This window comes from Strigops habroptila, chromosome 2, assembly GCF_004027225.2.
Source record: "Strigops habroptila isolate Jane chromosome 2, bStrHab1.2.pri, whole genome shotgun sequence".
NCBI classification, from domain to species: domain Eukaryota; kingdom Metazoa; phylum Chordata; class Aves; order Psittaciformes; family Psittacidae; genus Strigops; species Strigops habroptila.
Genome location: NC_044278.2, coordinates 17,720,647 through 17,740,803, shown reverse-complemented (window position 1 = coordinate 17,740,803; position 20,157 = coordinate 17,720,647). Strand labels below are relative to the sequence as shown.

Here is a 20,157-nt window from a genome sequence, read left to right as displayed (position 1 = left end):
GAAATGGAAATGTAAGATGCTACAGAATTAATTCCAAGGCAACTATTCAATTTAATGACCATATTAAATAGTAAAATATAGAAAATACAGTGTAAAATTCAGTGTTGCATGGTCTCTGACAATATCTATTCCAGACTAAAGTATAGTAATGAAAACTAACAACATAAACTTTTATTAATAATAGTCCTTATTTATCAGAGATAAAATCTCCCAAGATCAAAGAAAGAAGATCCCAGAATTTAACACAGAGCACTTTCAGAACAAAAACATCCCTAAACTCAAAATCACTATGAATAATCTCAGATAAGCTTTTCCCACTAAAAGAACCTACTATTGAAAATAAAAGGGGGGTGGAAAACCATGGACAACTCACATGAAACATGATTAAAAGCAATACAAATTCAGTTACAAGTTACCCTTACAAAGCAATAATATTTATAACCTCTTTAGAAATGCAAGTTTAATCACAAAACAGTCTCTGCATGCATATACAAACATTTGCAGAAAACTAGTAATATATTCTATATATATGAAATTTTTTTGTTCCTTACGAATAACAATTCAGGAAACTGTCCATACAGCATATTTTGGACAAGAGCCTCAGCTGGTGCAAACTCATGCTACCTCTATTATAAACAGAGTTAACTCAGTTTGTATTAGCTGAGAATCTGGAATTTTCTTTTTCTTCCTATTCAACTACAGCATTATTGCTGCAGTATTGATGCATTTTGTTTTTCCAACCCAGGAACTCTTCAGTGAGTTGGTGAAAACTAGAGCATGAAGTGCAACCTCTCATTGGTTGAAGTTACAGGCAGCTTCATTTACAAACATACAGCTTTATCTGTTGTACAAGATTTGAAAACTTACCTTTCGGACTGAAGCCAAACGATTCATCACTAAAGACTCTTCTCTATCATCATCGTCATCCAAGTCCAACATAGGCATACTAAAGCTGTCAATAATACTGCAGCACCTGGAGTTTTCATCCCTTGGATCAAAGGGATCCACAATGATTGGTTCAGTTCCTTTGATTTCACAGCGGCAGAAAGGACAGCCTTGGCCATCAGATTCCTACAGCAAAAAAAAAAAAAAAAAAGTACATACATGTTTAAAAATAAAAAAATAGAAGTAATTTAAAAAGTAGGTCTTAAATCTTTCTACAAAAAAAGGCCCTTAACAGGTCTCTAAGAGCCTGTAAAGAAGCACAAGAGTAAACAGGAAACAGAGCCATAGATATTTAACTATAGCAAATGATAAAATGACTGCATTTTTAAAGCTGTCATCAAAAGATTAAGCTTCACTTAAAAGTAACTAATCAAAATGCAACCATTACCTCTACAAAGCACCAAAATTGTAATTGCCTTAGCATTACAGGTCAGGAAGTAATACTTTGCCTTTTAGGATTACAATTTTCCTATTCCTTCAGAGGAAAGAAGGCAAGGTGTGTAGACAGAGAGAATGCATTTTATTACATTATCTTTTATATTGAAGTATTTCTTTTTCATTTAAAGTTAGAAAATACAGATGAGCTTTAAGGCATGCAGCACTTATCCTCTGAAGAACATATATACAATCCATCACAGCTGCAACATTACCATCATTCAGCAATGCACATAACAGAACATCTACAGCTACAAACATTTTTTAACATGTTTAAGTAACAATCCAGGACTTTACTACATTTTCAGTAAATTATGTAAAACAAGGAACTATTTTCACATGTTATCAGAAATAAGAATCATTTGAATTTTAACTTCTAAGTGATATAATGTGTTAAATGATTTTCAAGCAGCTGTATTTCCATTCCTTTTACTCATTTCAGAAATACTTTTTTCCTCATCAGAAGTAATCAAAAAGCCTTTAAAGTAGATTTCAGACTATAATGAACAAAAATATCAGAGAAGTCTTTCAAGCACTAAGAAAGAATTTTTTCCATCAAGAGGCATGACACAGATTTGAATTAAAAAAAAAAAAAAAGCCAAAAAATAAAAAAAGCCCTGAAGTTTTGAGGGATCAAGATAATTCAATGTGAATTCAGGTATCACATTGTATCATATTTATAGCCAGATAGACAGCTAAAAATGTACAAACACCAAAATTAGTTCTAAATAACCTACTTATCCTGAAATATCATCAAGCAAGCACAGCTTTTTGATTTCTCAGATATAAAGACAGCTTTAATTTTTTTTTTCTAGCATTATTTTTATTTTGATACTTGCCAGCCTTACTGACAGACGATTTTACAGTTTGTGGAAGAACTGTATCCCAAGGCCAGATAGCTATAAATGATGTCTCCTGACAACAGTCATGCCTATTTGCATGGTCAGTACTGGATTTTCATTTTGTATGGAAAGATATATGTAATCTACTTTTAGCAGCCTTGCATCCTAATTACATAGTCTTGTCAACACCCCTTACTACCTCAAAGAGTGTCTCCAAACTATATGTAACTACTGAAGCAATCACTGTCAAGGGAACAGAAGTCCTCCCTTACTCATAGAAATCTTCACAGTTTCATTTTCTAAAAACAGCCTTATAGATGAGGCACAGAGCTTTTAATTTTCAAGGCTTTCTTCTACCTGTGTTGTCAAATAGTTCTGTACTAGCAGTTCCCTTCCTTTCTTTTGAAAAGCACTAAGTTCACCAAAATACATTGGGTAACCAATCACAGCAGAAGAGACTTCTATTGCACAGTATCAATACAAGTGATAAATAAAAACTGAGCTCTGACATGTCTATATGAATACACATTTGTCCATGCCCACAGAAAGGTTATTTAGGACACTAAGAGAGCAGCTATTGTGAACGTCACAATGCAGCATACATGCCCATATGCTTTTAGAATGAAGTCCAGACATGCAGTTTTCAGGCAAGAGTAGACTTCTGTGAAAGAAAATTACATTTAACTCCTATTGCATAATACAAAAGGAAACAGTTAAACCAAGTCTTATTTGAGAGAGTGATCTCCATAAAGATGAACAACTCAATCAGCCTTAGGATTCCATGCAGATTTAATGTTGCTTACTCAATTTTTTTCTGCTTAGTGAAAACATCTGTATTGGACCTCGAGGCATATCTAATGAGCAATTATGCTGCCAATTAAACACTAGCCCACTAGAAGCTTGCAACAGCTAATGGTGTTACAGTGTAATATTTCTTCATTGCCTCAGTATTTATACAAAAGTTAACTTCATAATGTAGTCCAAAATGTACCTGGCCTATTACAGCTGGTTGCAATGTTTTGATAAAGCTTGATGTTTTTGAACATTAGTTTTCTGAGCCTAAAATGTTTTGTTGTCCTCTTCCTGGATCCTTAGCCATTGGCCAAAGTGCTGAGGACCTTAGCTTCTCAAGTCTCCAGAATCAGAGCACATCACCGGCACAACATGGAACATGCTGCTACCATGCAATGAGACACCCAGCAATCAAAAGTACAAAGATTTCAGTCTGTCATTCAGAATGAAACTGTTAAGAACAGAGAAAGGATACTCCTGAAATGAGAAATACTGCTCCAGCTCAGCAGTTGCTTAGTAGTGAAATAAATATTCTTATTTGGGTATGTCTAAAATGAAATTTTCTCAGAATTTCAGATGTATGGGCAACTTGAACGATTTGTGTTTGGAGCATCAAACTCAAGTTTCATAAAGAACACAAAATTGGAAACTAAGAATACTCCTTTTTTGGCAAGCTTTATTGCTAATGGAAAAACAGAATCCTGCCTAAGAACAGGATGACCCTTTCTTCCCCCCACAAAATACAGATAGGAAGAAGAAAGGGGCAGGGAGGAGGTGGCAGAATTGATTCAGTTTGAGAAGCACCTATTAATGGGAAGTCAGAAGTTGTAAAGAGGAATGACCTCTGCTTTTTATTTTCATTTTTAAGTCAAGTGCTTGTTAACTGCACTGAACTAAAGGTACCAGTCCTCCCTTTTCCCAGACTGATACGTCCATGAACAAGATGAACAAAACACACCAACCTGTGCCACCAGGAAGTCTCTGTGGTTTTTTCGGATATTCTGTAAATTACATTGAGAGATCAGAGTTTCCCCTCTATTCAATCTCTTACCCCAAGAACTATCTAAAGCACAGTGGTTTAGTGCTTTACATATTACTAACATGAAACACAAGAATCCTAAGCTTGTTTTGCCACAGGCCATTTCTTTACCTGCACTACTGACTGAATTCTTCTCTCACCAAAGACGTCTGATCTCCTTATAAAACACTGTCTAGTCAGTTAACCACTCCCAGCTGCTACCTGTACTCTTCATGCCTTTTGAATACATCATGAAGTGATCTGGTGGCTGAATTGGCACCAAATGCCCAGCTTTCGCTGTCTGAGTAGATACTGCACTCAGGAAATCCACTTAGCAGCCATCAGCAAATTGCCTTGGCAAGCGTACACGTCCAGATTTTAATGACTCCTGGAACTTTACTTTTTACAGATTTTGGTCCTCAAAATGAAAAAGTTTATCATTTTAGATATATATGTCCTTGAACCCTCTCAAGGGTTACTGGAAAAGTAAACATATGCCCACACTGTAAAGAGGTTGTAACAAAAATCCATCCTCTTCTCCACTAACTGAACTATGACAGTACCTGCCATGCTGTAAGACAAGAAGTGCACATAAGGTGTCCACAAGGCTCTATCTTCACATCCTTGTCATTCTCTGCACAGATTTTACACAGCTGAAAAGTGGAACCCATTTCACAGTACAATTCATACTGCTCCTGTAACAAAAAAAAGTCACGATTATTTTTTTTTACTGTGATTTGTTCACAAAGAATATACTTGAGCACCAGTAGTGATAAACATTTCTCTGAGTCCCCTGTTTTCCGATCCACGTTCCTTATTAGTCAAGGAAACTATTGCTACTGATCTATTTAAAAGCCACACTAACGTTACTGAAACAGCTTACTATTTTGCTTCTTGAAACCTGTGATATACCTCAACATATTCTACAAAAGAAAGTTTAAAATATCTATGCTGCTTAGGTTTTCTACAAACCTCTCATGTAACTGCTATGCAAGGCATACATCCTGCTTTTCCTTGGTTGCAGTTAAGAATAAGATAACAAATAAATGGTTTTAAGTGAGAAATTCAGGGATAAATGGCAACAAAATTGGGATTTCCTTTTCTAGGTGCAAGTTTAGGACTAGTAAAAGTTACTGAATTGAAAGCTGACAAGCAAGAGGGTTTTCTACCTACAGCAAGTATGTAGTATGGTAGTATGGTTAACTGAAGTAAACAACCTTTGTGAAGCAAGTATGGCAAGAATGCCCCTCAGGATAACATGGCAACAGTCATGCCCAGATCATTCAGTACTTTGTATCCTTACAAGACTGTCAGGAAGGTATAAGAACACCTTCAGGAGGAATAAATAATAGATAAAACTTGAGTCCAGAAAATTTTTCTAGAATTAGGTATTGTTGAGGAACTGGCAATTAAATTTATTCGTGTAGAAACAAAGTTTTTTTAGCCTTGAAAAAAAAAAAATTTTGAAAGCTTAAAATAAGTAGAATCCAGGTTACAGGAAAATAAACAGTTACTGCTGAGTAAAAGGAGGGGATGCGAGGCTAAGAAAGAGAGAAAATAAAAGAGAGCTCATATCTGCAGCTGTAGTCGGTATGTACTGCTTATGGTGGAGCTCTCATAAAGAATCCATCTGCAGCAATCTAGCCCTGCAGCCACTTTTATACCACCTTTTCATAATTTAAGCAGCTCTAGTGACAGCTTTAAACTACTGAGGTTGTATACTATTTAAGACAGCATTCACATAGTTCAGACTCTGTTGAATTACCATGAGAATTAACTAATGGTGTGCTCACAGCTACAAGTTCAGAGGCAACCGGATTCATTCCGTGAATTCAAAACACAGGATGATTGGCTTGTGAAGAACAAGGTAATCACGGAGAATGTCTAAGCTGCTTTTCTTCTCCTTGACGAAAAGTAATGATATGGGGCTAGAAAATTATGCAACACAAACATCTGATATCTCTACATTACTATTTTAAGACTGGAGGGAAAAGAAGGAAGTCAGAGAAACAGAAGCACTCAGAGTTTCTTCAGGTAATTCTTTTTAAGAATTCTCTTACTTAGGAAACGTATTTTCATAATGGTATTCCTGCTAATGCCATAGGTGATAACGAATACTGCTTTTCTAAAATATTTCCGGAGGCGGAATGTACATAGAGCACTCAGAATTACAGAAGATTCAGCAGGTCATCCAGTCTGCTTTGAAGAAACAGAAGACCAACTGAAACAGTATGGCTTCTATCTAGTCTGATGCCTTTCCCTGAACATATCCTCAAATGTTCCAGGTGCTTTTGTCAGGAAAAATGTCCTACACGATATACCTTAGCCTACCAGTGTTAATTTCAGCACCATTTTTAATCAAGCACTTGTCTTGGGGTGGCTACTTCCTCTTACTTGAGTATCAAACACCTGCACATTAGTTGATCAGATCATCATTTAACAAGACTACAAACACATCCAGATATTCTGATTTTCTCTGGAAAGTGACTCCCTTTAGACAGATAATTATTGCTGTTGTTATTCCCTGATCTCTCTTTTAATTTGCACAATGGACAAAGAAGACAGGAGAGAAACCCTGGAACCAGTATCTTTGTGATAAATGAACTATACTTTTTCTCCTGGAGCTGTCAACTACCACTGCTATTCAGGTTTCAAAACTATCTTTTGATCTTGATTTTATTTCGGTATACCCATCTGCTATTAGCAAGGTAACACCAAGCTACATAAACCTGTAACATAAATGTCAGAAAAATCTTTAATAACTGTTAACACTTTTCTCACTTCGAAGAAGCTTATTATAAACAAAACTTTCCAAAACATACCGTTTGCATCATCATCAGCTCTAAAGGACTATTACCCTGTTCATCTAAGACCCTGCATCAACAATATATTTTCACTCTTATGAATTTATTTCTTACATTTTAATAAAAGCTTATGATCACTGCTAGAGGGGATACTAAGGGAAGTGATGATTAGAAAATAACTGAAAAACTCTGCCACGTACCTGTGTGACTTTTATGTGGTCATGTGGTGTGGGTTCACATAATCCTGTCAAATCAGGATTATAACTTCGTCCATCAGGGAACAGATAGCTGCATCACAAGAAGATTGTTATAAATATGCACGTTTCTTTACCTTTATTACCTAACCGTTACCTATGAAAATTCGAAGGGACAGAATAAGTTACAGTAGACATTAACTAAAACACATTATCTTTCCTCAGCCATCTTTGTTACCTTTTGAGTGCAACTGAATTGCTACATATGCATTCTGATACACACTAAAGTCTATTTACAAAAGCACAGGAAAGATTTTGGAATCAAATGCACAGATACCATCAGAATGCACCTGAGCTTTGATTAGCAGATAGCTTTCTGGGGGTAGCAGTATTTTAGATCTTCATTTTATAGTAAGCTTATATTTGCACATGTTCATAGTGACATCTCCACTGCAAGCATCATGCTCCGTGTCTCTATAGACTATTCCAAGTAATGGAGCAGAATAGAACGTAACAAACATTTTTGTACAGCTGCATGTAGTATGATACATGTAAAATTACATATATGTAAAAATATTACATATGTGTATATCTGTATATTATGACAAGAATCTACACTGAGAATCCAAGATGCAGACTGGATTTTAAGAACCAATACGGGCATTTCAATCCTGTGAGAAACCAGAGACACTAAGTTGTTCTGTACTCAGATTTATGTTACCTCTAACTTGAAAGTCACTTTATTAAGTCACACTGTGAGAAATTTATACTTACAAAGGGTACAAAACCTACACTCTGAATAAATCTTCTCAACTCTAGTTTTTGTTTGCTCAGTTTTTGTCAAGTCGAAACACTACCATAAGTGTGTTTTTTATTACAGGTATGAAATCATCATACCCAGAAAACCATTACTGGACTGTGCAGGACTGGGAAAAATTGCAAGATTGTAAAGGGTTTCTCAATCTTTTCTTGAGGACTGATTAATTCCCCCTCCTCATTTTTTTCCCCTGATTATGATCATGTGGATATATCAAAACATGTATCCCAGTCAAAAGATTCTGACAACCAAAATTTGTCTGTTACTTCAGCCAACCTAGTAAAGATGTACTACTTCCCCATATAGGCTTAGATTCTCTTAGAGTTACAAATCTATTCAATAAACTATTAGAACCTGGAAAACATTCTGGCTGTACAATATATAAAAAAGCAATTACATAGCTTTCAAATTATTGTCCAGAGCTAGACATATGAGTAACTGGTAGTAGTAATTGTTCAATAAGCTTAAGTGCATTTGGGACTCTTATGGGAGGAGGGTGAGGGAGGCAGAGGGGGCAGAAGGGAGGAATCAATGTGACAGCTGCCTGATTTTATTTTCTCCTGGAATTTGTCTGCTATGAGATATGGCTTTGGTTAACTTTCATTAACTTTGGTTAATGGAGTTACCTGGAAACAAGTGTTTTTCAAATGAATAAAAGGGATAGCCCTTAAACTTCAAAGAAATGCTAGATACCATATCCAGACTCTGTGTTTTAAAGATCTTTAATATATAACCATATAAGCATTAGAAGAACAAGGATATCAGGATTTCATATCTAAGGTGACTACAGGAATTCGTACTTACAATCCTTCCCGGCTGCCATCAATCAAAGCTTGAAACAGAGGTTTATTGTGAGGTATGGTCTGCAGTATGTTCCCATCACCAGTCACATATCCAATGGCCCACTGTCCCAAGCGAGTGCAACTCAGTCTGAAAATGTAGCTTGATAAAAACAGGATGAATAAAAAGTCAGTGTTAATCAGAGTTCAACAAAACAGTGAAGAAAGTAAGGGTGTCCTGTGGTGAAGACACTGAATTAGGACTCTGAAGATTTTGGTCAGATTCCTCATTCTGCCACTTGGTCTTTGTGTAACCTCAAATAAACCTGCATCCTTTACACTGTGAGTTCCTCATAGGCAGAAATAAGATAACATTAGCATCCTACCCCCGACTTTTAATTTGCTTGCTTTTTAGTTCTCAAGGCTGCATGTTCATTGTGAGTAGTCTTCTTATATACATTTAGACATGGCATAAACCTTTTCAAGAACAGTGTATTATATTATCAAGTCTCTATAGCTACAACATATACCTATTGTGCATACACAGGCCAATAGCCTCAATGAACGAAGGGGAAATCTAAAACACTTTTAGATGCAATAGAAATGTGAATGATAAATAATAAAAACTACTCTAGCCGTGATGTTAATTTTGTGTGTAAATGAGGTGAACAAGACAGAAGAAATATCACTTCCACTTCAAAAAATATCAGATAATAACAGCCTAACAGGTCTTGGAACTTATATAGTTCCACATACTAGAGGTGGTAGATGGGAGTATACATAATGTAGACAAGAGAGCACAGAAGAAGGAAAAGGAAGATTATAGGCAATAGTATGGGGCAGGTTTAGTTTTTCTTACTAAAAACTGTAGTCCCATTCATGTCAGACACCACCCTATATGCGAAAACCCCACTCAGAAAAGCATCCCATAGTGAAATACCACAAACTCCATTTGTTTATTAGAAAGAGCAGCTTTTCTTAATTATGCATCAATTATTTATTTCCTTCCAAACTGTTTAAAACGAGAAAACTTAGCCTCCCTGAAGTATGGCATAGCTCTTACAACCTTTAATAAGGCAAACATTACACTGAAGTAGTAATGAATTCTATTCATTTGAACAGAATCTTCTAATTTCCAGGATGTTTTAGGCAGATTAAAAAAGCAATTTCACTTCATATCTCCTCTTTCACACTCCAGCATTTCACCTAAGCCATTCAGAAAGTAATTTTCTGATATTCAATAGAAAGCTATCTTAAAAGTAACTCTCCATATACAAGGAACATAAAGGCAACTTCAGATAATTTCTCTATCACTTCTATAATCACAGAATCAGAATCAATAATAGAGAATATGCTAAGTATAGCAACCACTCTCAAAATCAACCTAGTTATCTGATTTCCATAGTAGTGTTCATGAATGTCAAGCTAAAAATCAGTGTTACCTACTGGAACCACAGGATACCTGTGTATATATACACTTCATCCATTAGGTAACTTAACAAGATACAATGTATTGTTTGCTAAAAATCAAAAGAAACAAAGTACAAAACACAAGTATAACTGTTCCTAGACTTTTCTAACAAGTTCCAAAATGATGAAGTTTTAACTATGTAAACATGTGATCCCGTAGCAAAGTTAAGACTGCTAGAAATTAGAGAAAAAAGCTTCGTAACTAAAGGGTAAAACTATCAAAATAAAAGTTAACTAATATAGGATTAAATACACTAATAAATTTTTATTTCTCCTGAGTGATGAAAAAAATAGGACAAAAGAAGTGGCATAAATGGTAAAAGTTCAGTTTCAATAATTCAGCATGCATAGCGCCACACAAATTATTCAAAACTAATACATGTCATGATATTTAATCTGACAGATTCCTTTTCTAGATGCAGTTTGTGATATAGAATCATTACTGGTGAAGAAAAACAAAAAAGGAACATAAAAGGAGCACATAAGCACTGATTGAATTAATAATTTAAGTGTGCTACCATGAAAGACGTAAAATGATTTTTACTTTACTATTAAGCTACAATTCAATATAGATTTTGAAAAGAAAATTATATTTTCTAATATGCTTTTCAAGAATGCCTTGCTTCTTGTAACTAATTCAGAAGGAAGGAAAAGCAATGGAATTTCACTTTTTTCTGTTTATTTGTACTTACTTAGACTTCTGTGTGCTAATATCTCTTTTTTTTTTGGTTCCTAGCATTGTATGATTACGTGGTTATGAAATTTCTATCTCTTAACATCTAAAAGGTCTGCATTTTTTGAATGTGGAGTTCAGAGCTTCAGTATTAAACCATGTTCAAAAATGCAGTTTGATAGACATAAAATCACTAGTATAACTAAAAAAAAAAAATACCTACTACAACTCTGATTCACTGTCACCAAAAGAAAAAAAAAAAGCAAGCCAAAAGTTCAAAAACTCACTCCTTCAGTATTTCAGAGAATGTAAGTATCATGCTATATATAAGTATGAACCTAGAATAATTATGTAGCTTCTGAGACAGCGAGTTTATTTGGAAAGCAATAACCAGCAAAACCTCTCACCTCCCAGGCTTAGTGCTGTATTTTTGCAACCTTGCTTTCACTTCATCATATGTGAGGAATGCCATATATCCAGGATGTGTCACAGCTAAAAAGTTCCAATTCCTTAAGATTGAACCCCACGGCTAAAAAGAGAAGACAAACAATTAAACAGATGCAGCCAGGTAGTTATATATTTCTAATAAAACTCAAGTCAGTTTGTCAGAGAGACTTACAGTGCCTCAGCTTCAGCTGAAAACTACACACTTTTGGTTAAGGTCTAAATACTACAAAAGACTGTACTATATTGAAGCTTTGCTACAAGGCTTCCTTCAAAAGAATTATTCCAAGAAAATCAAGTGTAAATTTTTGGATAAATATTTTGAACACCTTAAATTTAAGGGATCTCCAGTTTGTAGCTAAACAGAATATTAAACATCATGTGTAGTTCAAACCTAGAGAGTATGGCTCCATTGATGGTTTAATAAAAACACAAATAAGCCTATTCTTGAAAGGTTCTGAGGCACTTTCATAGTTAATGATAAGTAACACTATCAAATGAAGCCTAATAAAGCCAGTAATTTGAGATGTCATTCCTTTTCTTATTCTCTACTTCTTGATTTCTCCAGTTACTATAATGGTATTAGAGCCAGAAACAAAACAAATATTGACAGCACTTCACAACAGTCTTTGCTGACTTGAATAGCAAATGCTTCAGAGAACTCAGTGAGATGTGCCTGATATGCTATCACTTTGAAGAATACAGAACAGTCCTTTACAGTAAATGGTGTTTTTTTAGTGGTAGATTAATACCAATTCCTAGCCATTGGAATAGCTAGCAATTCCTAGCATATTAAGTGTTCACTGCCAGCATTTGAAGAGACAAGAAACTGCCTCTGAATGGTTGCCCTAACTTTGAGAACCCAGCACTTAGAGCTGTGCATGCATACAGTGGGGAGGCAGGGGGAGCAAATTCACTTTCACAGGATCTTTGTAAAAAGCAGCCTTGCCTCCTTCTGTGAGTAAGCATCATTATAAACGTAGCTTTTCTGTAACACAACCCACAGTTGGCAAAACAGTATTCTGATTACTTAAAACAATTGGGATTTTCTCTCCGTGGGTGTATGCGCACATAGTTACAGAAGCTGTTTAAAAACTAGAGAAGTAAAATGTAACCTCTGGGAGAGGTTTTCAGACCAAGTTCAGTGCAAGTTCACTTCAACAGTTATGCAGCTTTGCACCAGCTAGTAATCTGTTTGGCAAAAAGTCTCTCTCTGCTTCTTTGTTAAATTAAAAGTTAATCCTAACCAGTCTTCTCTCCTCACATGTATCAGTACTGCTGACACCCTTTTTCTAGCACAAGTCATGGTAATGAATCAAACCAGCAACAGCCTCACAAAGAAACTAATGCAGATATACATTGGCTTACATAGCAAGGAAAATAAACCTCATTTGTGGCTTCTGTCCTGATGTTTAGTTCAACCCACAGGACCCCACATAGGGTCAGAATAAACTGTTATTTCTCAAATCACTGACTTCTCATTTAATTTTATATTTGATGTGCAGATTAAAAGAAAACAAAACAAACAAACCAACCCTGTTGTTCTTCACAAGCAGGATGCTTAGGGGTGGGGCAACAAATCCTACAGAAACAATCTTAAATCAATGCATTTCATAGTGATGTATGTTGCAGCCAATGGGCCCCAGACATTTTGCAGGCAAGTCTTGAGATCAAGATTTGGGCTTGATTACTAACCTGACCACCGTATTAGTTTTCCGGATACTAAATAAAAAGGCAAAGTTTGACAGAGTAGGAACTGACCCCAAGGCAGCAATGTTCAGACAGGCATGCTTGATCATACCAAGTTCCACATAAAGGGATTTTGCTAAAACAGCATAAAGTACAATGATCTGTATTCTCTAGTTTATAATTTCATCAAAAAGAACCCCTAAAGTTTTGTTCAAACCAGCATAACCTGTGTGTTTTAATAAGTGACCAATGTTTGTGGTTAAAATGTACAGAGAGATTACTTACACCATAACATTTTCAAATGTGATATGGTTTTGACTCAGAATGGAGAAGAGATGATCAAAATCAAAACTCTAAACTAAAACCATAAATCACCTCCTGCAAAATCTTAGTATCAACTTCATAACGGCACCCTTTTCCATAATAGCAACACCAAGAAAGCTAAACAGAGGTGATCAGAGAATAACATGGAAAACAAAACAAACATATGGCCCAGGCCTTGACATAAAATTAGTATTTTGAATGCATCTATCTCCAACAGGCTAAAGAACAATCATTGACTCATAGAATCATTTAGCTTGGAGAAGACTTTAAGATTACAAAGTCCAACTGTTAACCTAGCACTGCAAAGTCCACCACTAAACCACACCCCTACGTGATTGACAACCCTTTCAGTGAAGAAATTTTTCCTAATATCCAATCTAAATGTACACTGGTGCAACTTGAGGCTATGCACCAGTTTATCACTGTACAGGGTAAAGACAGTAAATACTCAAATAAATGGCTGTATACCTCAAAGATTTCTACATACAAAAGAAATATCTGAAGTGACAAATTCAGAATCAATACATCTAATACAGATGCAAACCACCACAGTCTTCTATATTGACTAAAATACTTCATGTATGTTCTGCAGAGGGGACACAAGGTTAACAGAGGCATGTAACATACATACAAGCTTATTTCAGGTAAGCATTACCTAGTAACGATTATACAATTAATGCTATTCCAAAAGATAGTCCCTTAATGGCAACAAAATGTTCATAAAGAAAGGTTAGACCTACATTTAGCCTAAAAAAAAAAAAAAAAAAGTCACATTAAACTTTCCTTATGTGTTTGTAGATACACTTCTTGTAAGTATATATAGATAAGAAAGCACAATGAAAACATAAGTAAAACTTAGATAAGTACCTTCAGGTCAGCATTTCTAGGAATGCATTTAAGAATAATGAAAAGTAAGCAGAGAAGATATTGTAGTCATACTAAGTATGCGCAGAAATGAAGTGGACGTTGCTGAATGTTTTTACTTTTTCAGATGTAGGTGTTGATGGCCCAAACAACTCCGAAACGCACAATTTATTTCTGTATTCTATTGTTTCAGTTATTTCCATTTTTTTAAAAAATCTGCTTCCTTGGCCCATAAATACTTGCCTCAGGGCACTAAGCTTCTCAGATTTACACAGGTATCTATAATTTTCAAATCTTACCTGAAATAACCTAGTGAAGATATCAAATTCAAAAATCGAAATGTAGTCATTGCAGGTCAAATCAATAGTTGATTTAAGAGCCATTGCTTCCAAACCAGAGCTTATCTGATGAACTTCATGAAGGCACTGCCTGAACACTTTCCATGGCACTATAGTTCTGGGAGAGAGGTGGAAATAATAAATTTAATAAAACCACATATTTAAGATGATACCTTATTTAGACATCAGAACTGAACTTTTCAGAAGTGGCACATTAATTTGGTTTCTCTACAGATACAAAAAAAACCCCAACAACACACAACAAAATCCCCAAGTTTTCTGAAAGCAGCCTAAGTAAATGAAAGAACAGTTTACCTTCCTTTAAGCATGGTCAAACAAAGTGTCACTTATTTTACAATTATAAATATTCAAGCTTCCTTAGGAGGACAATAAAAACAACACCACAGAAACTGAAACATCCTACCAAGCAGGTAGAAACCAATCTCACACCCTCTCAAAGATAACGTAAAGGACCAGCTCTGTGCTTGGTAAAACGCTCCTTTCTTCACAGCCTCTCTTCTCAGAATGATAAGCATCAATTTAGTATCTACCGCGATAACATTTTTTAATAGCTAAACCTCAAACACTGGTCAAGTAACACAACAGCAACTAACCAGATACCACTGATACTGATCCAAGGCCTGTCACAGCCCATAACAGCTATATGAATATTAGAAGACATGCCTTCTCAGATACTCACCTTCACATATACATGGGAAGTATTTTCAGACAGTAGTGAATGTGGGAAAAGATGGGAAATCAGAATAGAAAGAAATTAGAATTATCTTCTCTAATACAAACCCATGTTCTGTCAAATTCAGTTTCTATTTACATAGTCTGAGATAATGCAGATCAGTTATTTTGCCAACCAAGTGCTTGCATGCGGAATCTGTCATGAGAATGATTACTTGAAAATGCTCAATTTTATTACTCAAAACTATGAGAAATTGTTCAATAATAGCAATTCTTCTTCTCACGTCATTAGGGTCAAATTCAAATTTTGCAAAGCCATAACACTTTCTCTTGAAAAAGTTCTGCCTCACATTGAGAGCAGATTATATGATATTTTTAAAACATTTTAATTAACCAAAATATAACCAACAAGTAACCATTAACCAATATTTTCAAGACTTGAAAAGATCTCACACATTCATAGTAATATTTTGTTAGTAACTGCTAAAATCACAAAAGGAACAGGCCTCACATTCATCAATATTTTTTGCAGTTTTTATTAGTTCACATTGCCTTATTTTTCTAAGAGCCAAAATATTTTATTCCAGTTTTCCTAACTATTCTCTTATGTGGAAATGTATATTACTTGGTAGTACAGTACAGGGAGTGGGGGGACAAGACCAACTGATTGTATTAAGTATCTGACTATATTAAGCTGCTCCTGCAGAATAAATATTATGCACTTAACATGAATTAAAACAAGTAGTAATTTGAAGTACAACATGAAAGACAGACTCCTGTATATCTACCACATTAGGCATTCACTACATTTATAAGTGCAAACAAATCTACTTGTTACTTGGAGGCTTACAATGAGAAAGTCAAATGATAAAATACGAAGTTTAATAGATCTCAGCAGATACTTTCATCTGTGTATGAAAAACAGGAAACCACACAGAGCTGAAGAGAGATACCACATCAGATGCCATTTAAGAAAGAATGCACATCAAATTTTGATTATGGTAAAGAGAGAATGAAATGCTGCACTAAGTTCAGAGAACAAAGTTAGAAAACATCAGTGCTTTTGCGGTGTTAAAGTTGTCTTAGTTCAAGTGCCTACTGCTTATTTAGTTCCTGTAACCGTGGCTCTGAGATGTTTTCTGATTCCCTTTGCAAACCACCCTAAATGGTTACAGCACTGGGATCATGCTGAAATGGGGCTAGAAAACGTGGTGGGTTTTTTTTTGGGGGGGGGGGAGGTTCGTTGTTTGGCTTGTTTTTTTGGGGGGTAAGAGTTGTTTAGGGGTTTTATTTGTTTTGGTTTTTTAAAGGGTTAAGACAATATCCCTTAAATAAAAACCAATAGAGAATATATCACAATTGATTATAGCCATACAACACCTTAAGAACGACTTTTCCATGCCTCTCTTGAGACAGTTTAATGAAAACATGATCATTACATGCAATTAATAAGTAGGATCTTTCACTATCTATTCCGTAACAGCCTGCACCCCCAAAACCCCACCACCACCAACAAAAAAAACCCTAATATCTTCAGAAGAATATGGTTTTAGAGCTCTGTTGGCTAATACTTTGGCTAAGACAAAAAACAGTTGTTGGTAAATGAGCAATTAGCTAATGAAATAGCACAGAAATTTATTTTGTGGGACTTCTCCAAGAACAAGTGACCAAAAAAGTGGTAGCCCACATTTAAAGTTCACTAAATTCAGCAGATATTTTCTGCAGCTTTGTGGAACAGGTCTTTTATTTTTTTGCTTTCTTGAATAAAGGTGAGAATTGGTTGTTGGAACACATCAACTCCTATTCCTCAGTAGCTACTTTTATACAGCTATCATTGCTAAATACTTTGAAAGAGCACCAGCCAGGGATCATTTCTCCCCCAATGTCTCTGTCTCTCTTTGCAGGCAGCACACGCTCACTAATTATGAGGGTGTTACTGAGTTTTCACAGGGTGAAGGATTCTGAAACATCCTCTCCTCCTGCTCCTACAGCACTGAAATCCAGTGACCTTTCAGGCACACTGAGAAACACCCTCCTCAGGCAGAGGTCTAGGAGGAGATCATGCAGATGCTTCCCACAGTGACGAGAGTGTGAAAGAGGCTTTCGTAGATGGCTGGCAAGTTGAGTTTCTGTTTAACACTTCGTTGCTGTTGCTTTCTTGTGTTTTAGGGCATATACAGCATTTGAAGGCACGTTTTCATTACTCTCATCCAAAGAGCTATTTTAATGGTTTGGGAAGGTGGCAGGAGTGGTGGGAGAGGAAAAGCAATAGGACCAACCAAACCAAGGCTGAGACCAGGACTTTTCTAGTTAACAGCATGCGTAGATTGTTGTTTAAATATATATATACTTCTTTTTTTTAAATGTAAAAAAAAAAAAAAAAAAAAAAAAAAAAAACCAAAACAAAAAAACCCAACCACCTTTCTAGAAAGAAAAGATCAGATCCTGTTCGTAATGAAATATCACCTGCAGCGTTCAGCTCCTAACCACAGAAGATATCTCCTATAAGTATTTTCAGTGATCTTTGTCCTTGTAATATTTGTTGCATCCTGCCCTAACGATACCCTGCACTAGAGGCTGGCTGGTACTCTGCACATGCCTCATGCTATTAGGCTGACCTGTGGACGCTTGTTTAGGAGACGAGTTAGTCGGCTCTGCTACAGCTCATCAGAAAGATGTGATTTGACATCCTGGTAACATTAGTTCTCTACAGAATTAGGTTGAGGAAGTGCAGTGCCTCAGTATTTCATGTATTTTAATCGTAGTTATGTAAGCTATTCCTTGCAGTAGGGTGCACATGACTCCAGCGGAGACAATGTTCTGGGGAGTATCTCAGGTGAGAGGATGGTACTGCACAGTGACTGTACTTCCCTCAAACATTGTCTTCCTATTTAAAAGTCCTGTCAAAAAACCTAAAAAAAGCCATTTCTCCCCCAAGTCTCTCAAAATGACCCTACTTCTCCCCATTTCTTCTGCAACAGTAAAATTGATAAGTGTATTTGAAGAATGGTGAATTCAAAAAAGTTCTGATTGAAGCATAAGATTTAAAAAAAATACTTCTATACAGGGTTGTATCTACTCACTATCACTGACACACATCAAAGAGAAGTGTCACTCTATGATCTCAGAAAGTGTTTTAAACACCACCCACACAACTTCCATATGCCTACAGGAGAAGGATTATTGACCAGCATGTAATTTTGAAGCAACTTATCAGAGGAATTTAGGTCTTGACTTCCCTCCTGTCCTGATCATGTGTACAGAGGATTTTATGAACCTTCCTGATGTTGCTGCATTATTAAAAAGCAAAAGACATTAAATAAACCTGGAAAGGAAGCAAGTATTTTCTGAGTGCGCAGAGTGTAGCACTTCAGTAGAACTGGAGAGATGAAGCTATTCTGGAATGTCGAGTGACACTGCTCCATTTGAAGCAGAGCAGACCACAAGTATGTCTAGGAAGGTAAACACGTACCTGTGGAACTTACAGTGAATATTTTTGTCTGCAAGACACTCTCTCAAATGTTGCCAGAAAACAAAACATGAAAAGGACATTACTGTATCCAGAGCAAACTCAAAAATATTCACGCAAATACTGACCCAGATAGAAACAACATTCTTTGCAAGTCTGCAGTGAGCAATGTGGATTTTGGTTTATCCTCACTGAACAGAGCATTCTCTTAAGACTGCTGCTTCAGTTTTAAGCGAGAGGCCACATGTTTTCACTGCTTCTGAACTGCAGAGTAAACAATTGACACACAGAACGCTTGAGAAGTTCAGTCCTAAGGGAAAAAAGGAATTCTGCCATATTGTGCCAGTACAATCATTAAATAGTGACATTAAGCAGAACAAGTATAGATGAATCTAACATGAGAAAAGAGAAAGTAAAAGAGAAAAATGAGCCTTATGAATTGGGGAAAATAGACCACAAAAAATATCCACTTCCAAAGCCATATAACTGGACATTGCTGAAGAGATAGCAAGTTAGTACTTCCTTAAGGGATACAGGAAGTCTTAATTTCCTGAAGTGTCCCCAAAGGGATACAATTATCTATATATTTCCAGCTCTGATCTCTAACCACAAATGCAAAACACACTCATGCTTTTGCACATCCTTTTACACTTAAAATGCTGCCTCACCATCGAGAATCTGTTCTCCTGTCTCACAATCTTATGTGCATCTTTCTTTCCTCTATCCTTTGTACAGTTTTACCTCCTTAGCCACCCAGAATAGTCATGAAGACCATTGTCCTTTTCTGCTTTTTAATCCTATCTTGTGACCTTCCCTTGACTAGCTCTTCTCTACAACATTACCTATCTTATTGTTCAAACTTGTTTATCTCGCATTTGTACAAAAAAGATCTCGCAAGATTTGTATCTCACTAGCACCCAGGAAATGATACCTTCTGCCTCTAGCTCATGTTTTTAAACAAGGGTACCAATAAGCCTGTTTCCTGTACTGCTGATCAGCCTAGGGAGGAATCATCCTCCAAACACCCCATTCCCTGTTTACAAGTTTCTGTTTGCTGAAACACCTGTCTTGATGGTGATAAAGGCTATGGCACTCAGATCACTGCCTCTGCTTCTTTCATCTCTATCTTTGGCTTCCTTTGACACTCATATTTGAAGTTCTCTGGCCCAAGACCACCTCTTCAGTCCATATTTTTACAGTGTTCAGGCAACGGTAGGGCTCTTGCATACTACTGGTAGCGAGAACAGGAAATCAAGTAATGAATTAAGGAGATCAACAAGGTATTTAAACCTAGCTTATCTGATGACTCACTTTGACAGCTGAATGCTTTCAACTAAAGTTGTGCATTGTGGCCTGCCTGTTTTACTGCTGCTTCTCTGAACCCAAGCCACAGAGGCTATATCAGTTCTATCCTGAGCCAAAAAGCACTGACCACAGCAGAACCACAACTACTCAAAATTTAGGACATTAATCTGAAATACTCTGTTCAACTGCTACTGACAAATCAATAGCCATATTTTTTCCTAAATTCCAATAAGAAAATAAATACACTTCAAGCCTTAGCGGG

General features: G+C 36.1%; 1 protein-coding gene across 4 annotated transcripts in view; it reads right to left on the bottom strand.

Annotated features, from left to right (window-relative positions):
- The window catches only part of CBLB (Cbl proto-oncogene B), a 128,292-nt gene that overhangs the window by 36,907 nt on the left and 71,228 nt on the right, over nucleotides 1-20,157 (bottom strand). For all 4 annotated transcript variants that reach the window (XM_030471809.1, XM_030471810.1, XM_030471812.1 and 1 more), the window contains exons 5-10: nucleotides 14,390-14,546; nucleotides 11,177-11,298; nucleotides 8,652-8,789; nucleotides 7,037-7,124; nucleotides 4,596-4,727; nucleotides 868-1,071 (exon numbers count right to left, since the gene is read on the bottom strand). In XM_030471809.1, the coding sequence (XP_030327669.1) occupies nucleotides 868-1,071; nucleotides 4,596-4,727; nucleotides 7,037-7,124; nucleotides 8,652-8,789; nucleotides 11,177-11,298; nucleotides 14,390-14,546 (841 nt within the window). The remainder of the gene's footprint in view (nucleotides 1-867; nucleotides 1,072-4,595; nucleotides 4,728-7,036; nucleotides 7,125-8,651; nucleotides 8,790-11,176; nucleotides 11,299-14,389; nucleotides 14,547-20,157) is intronic.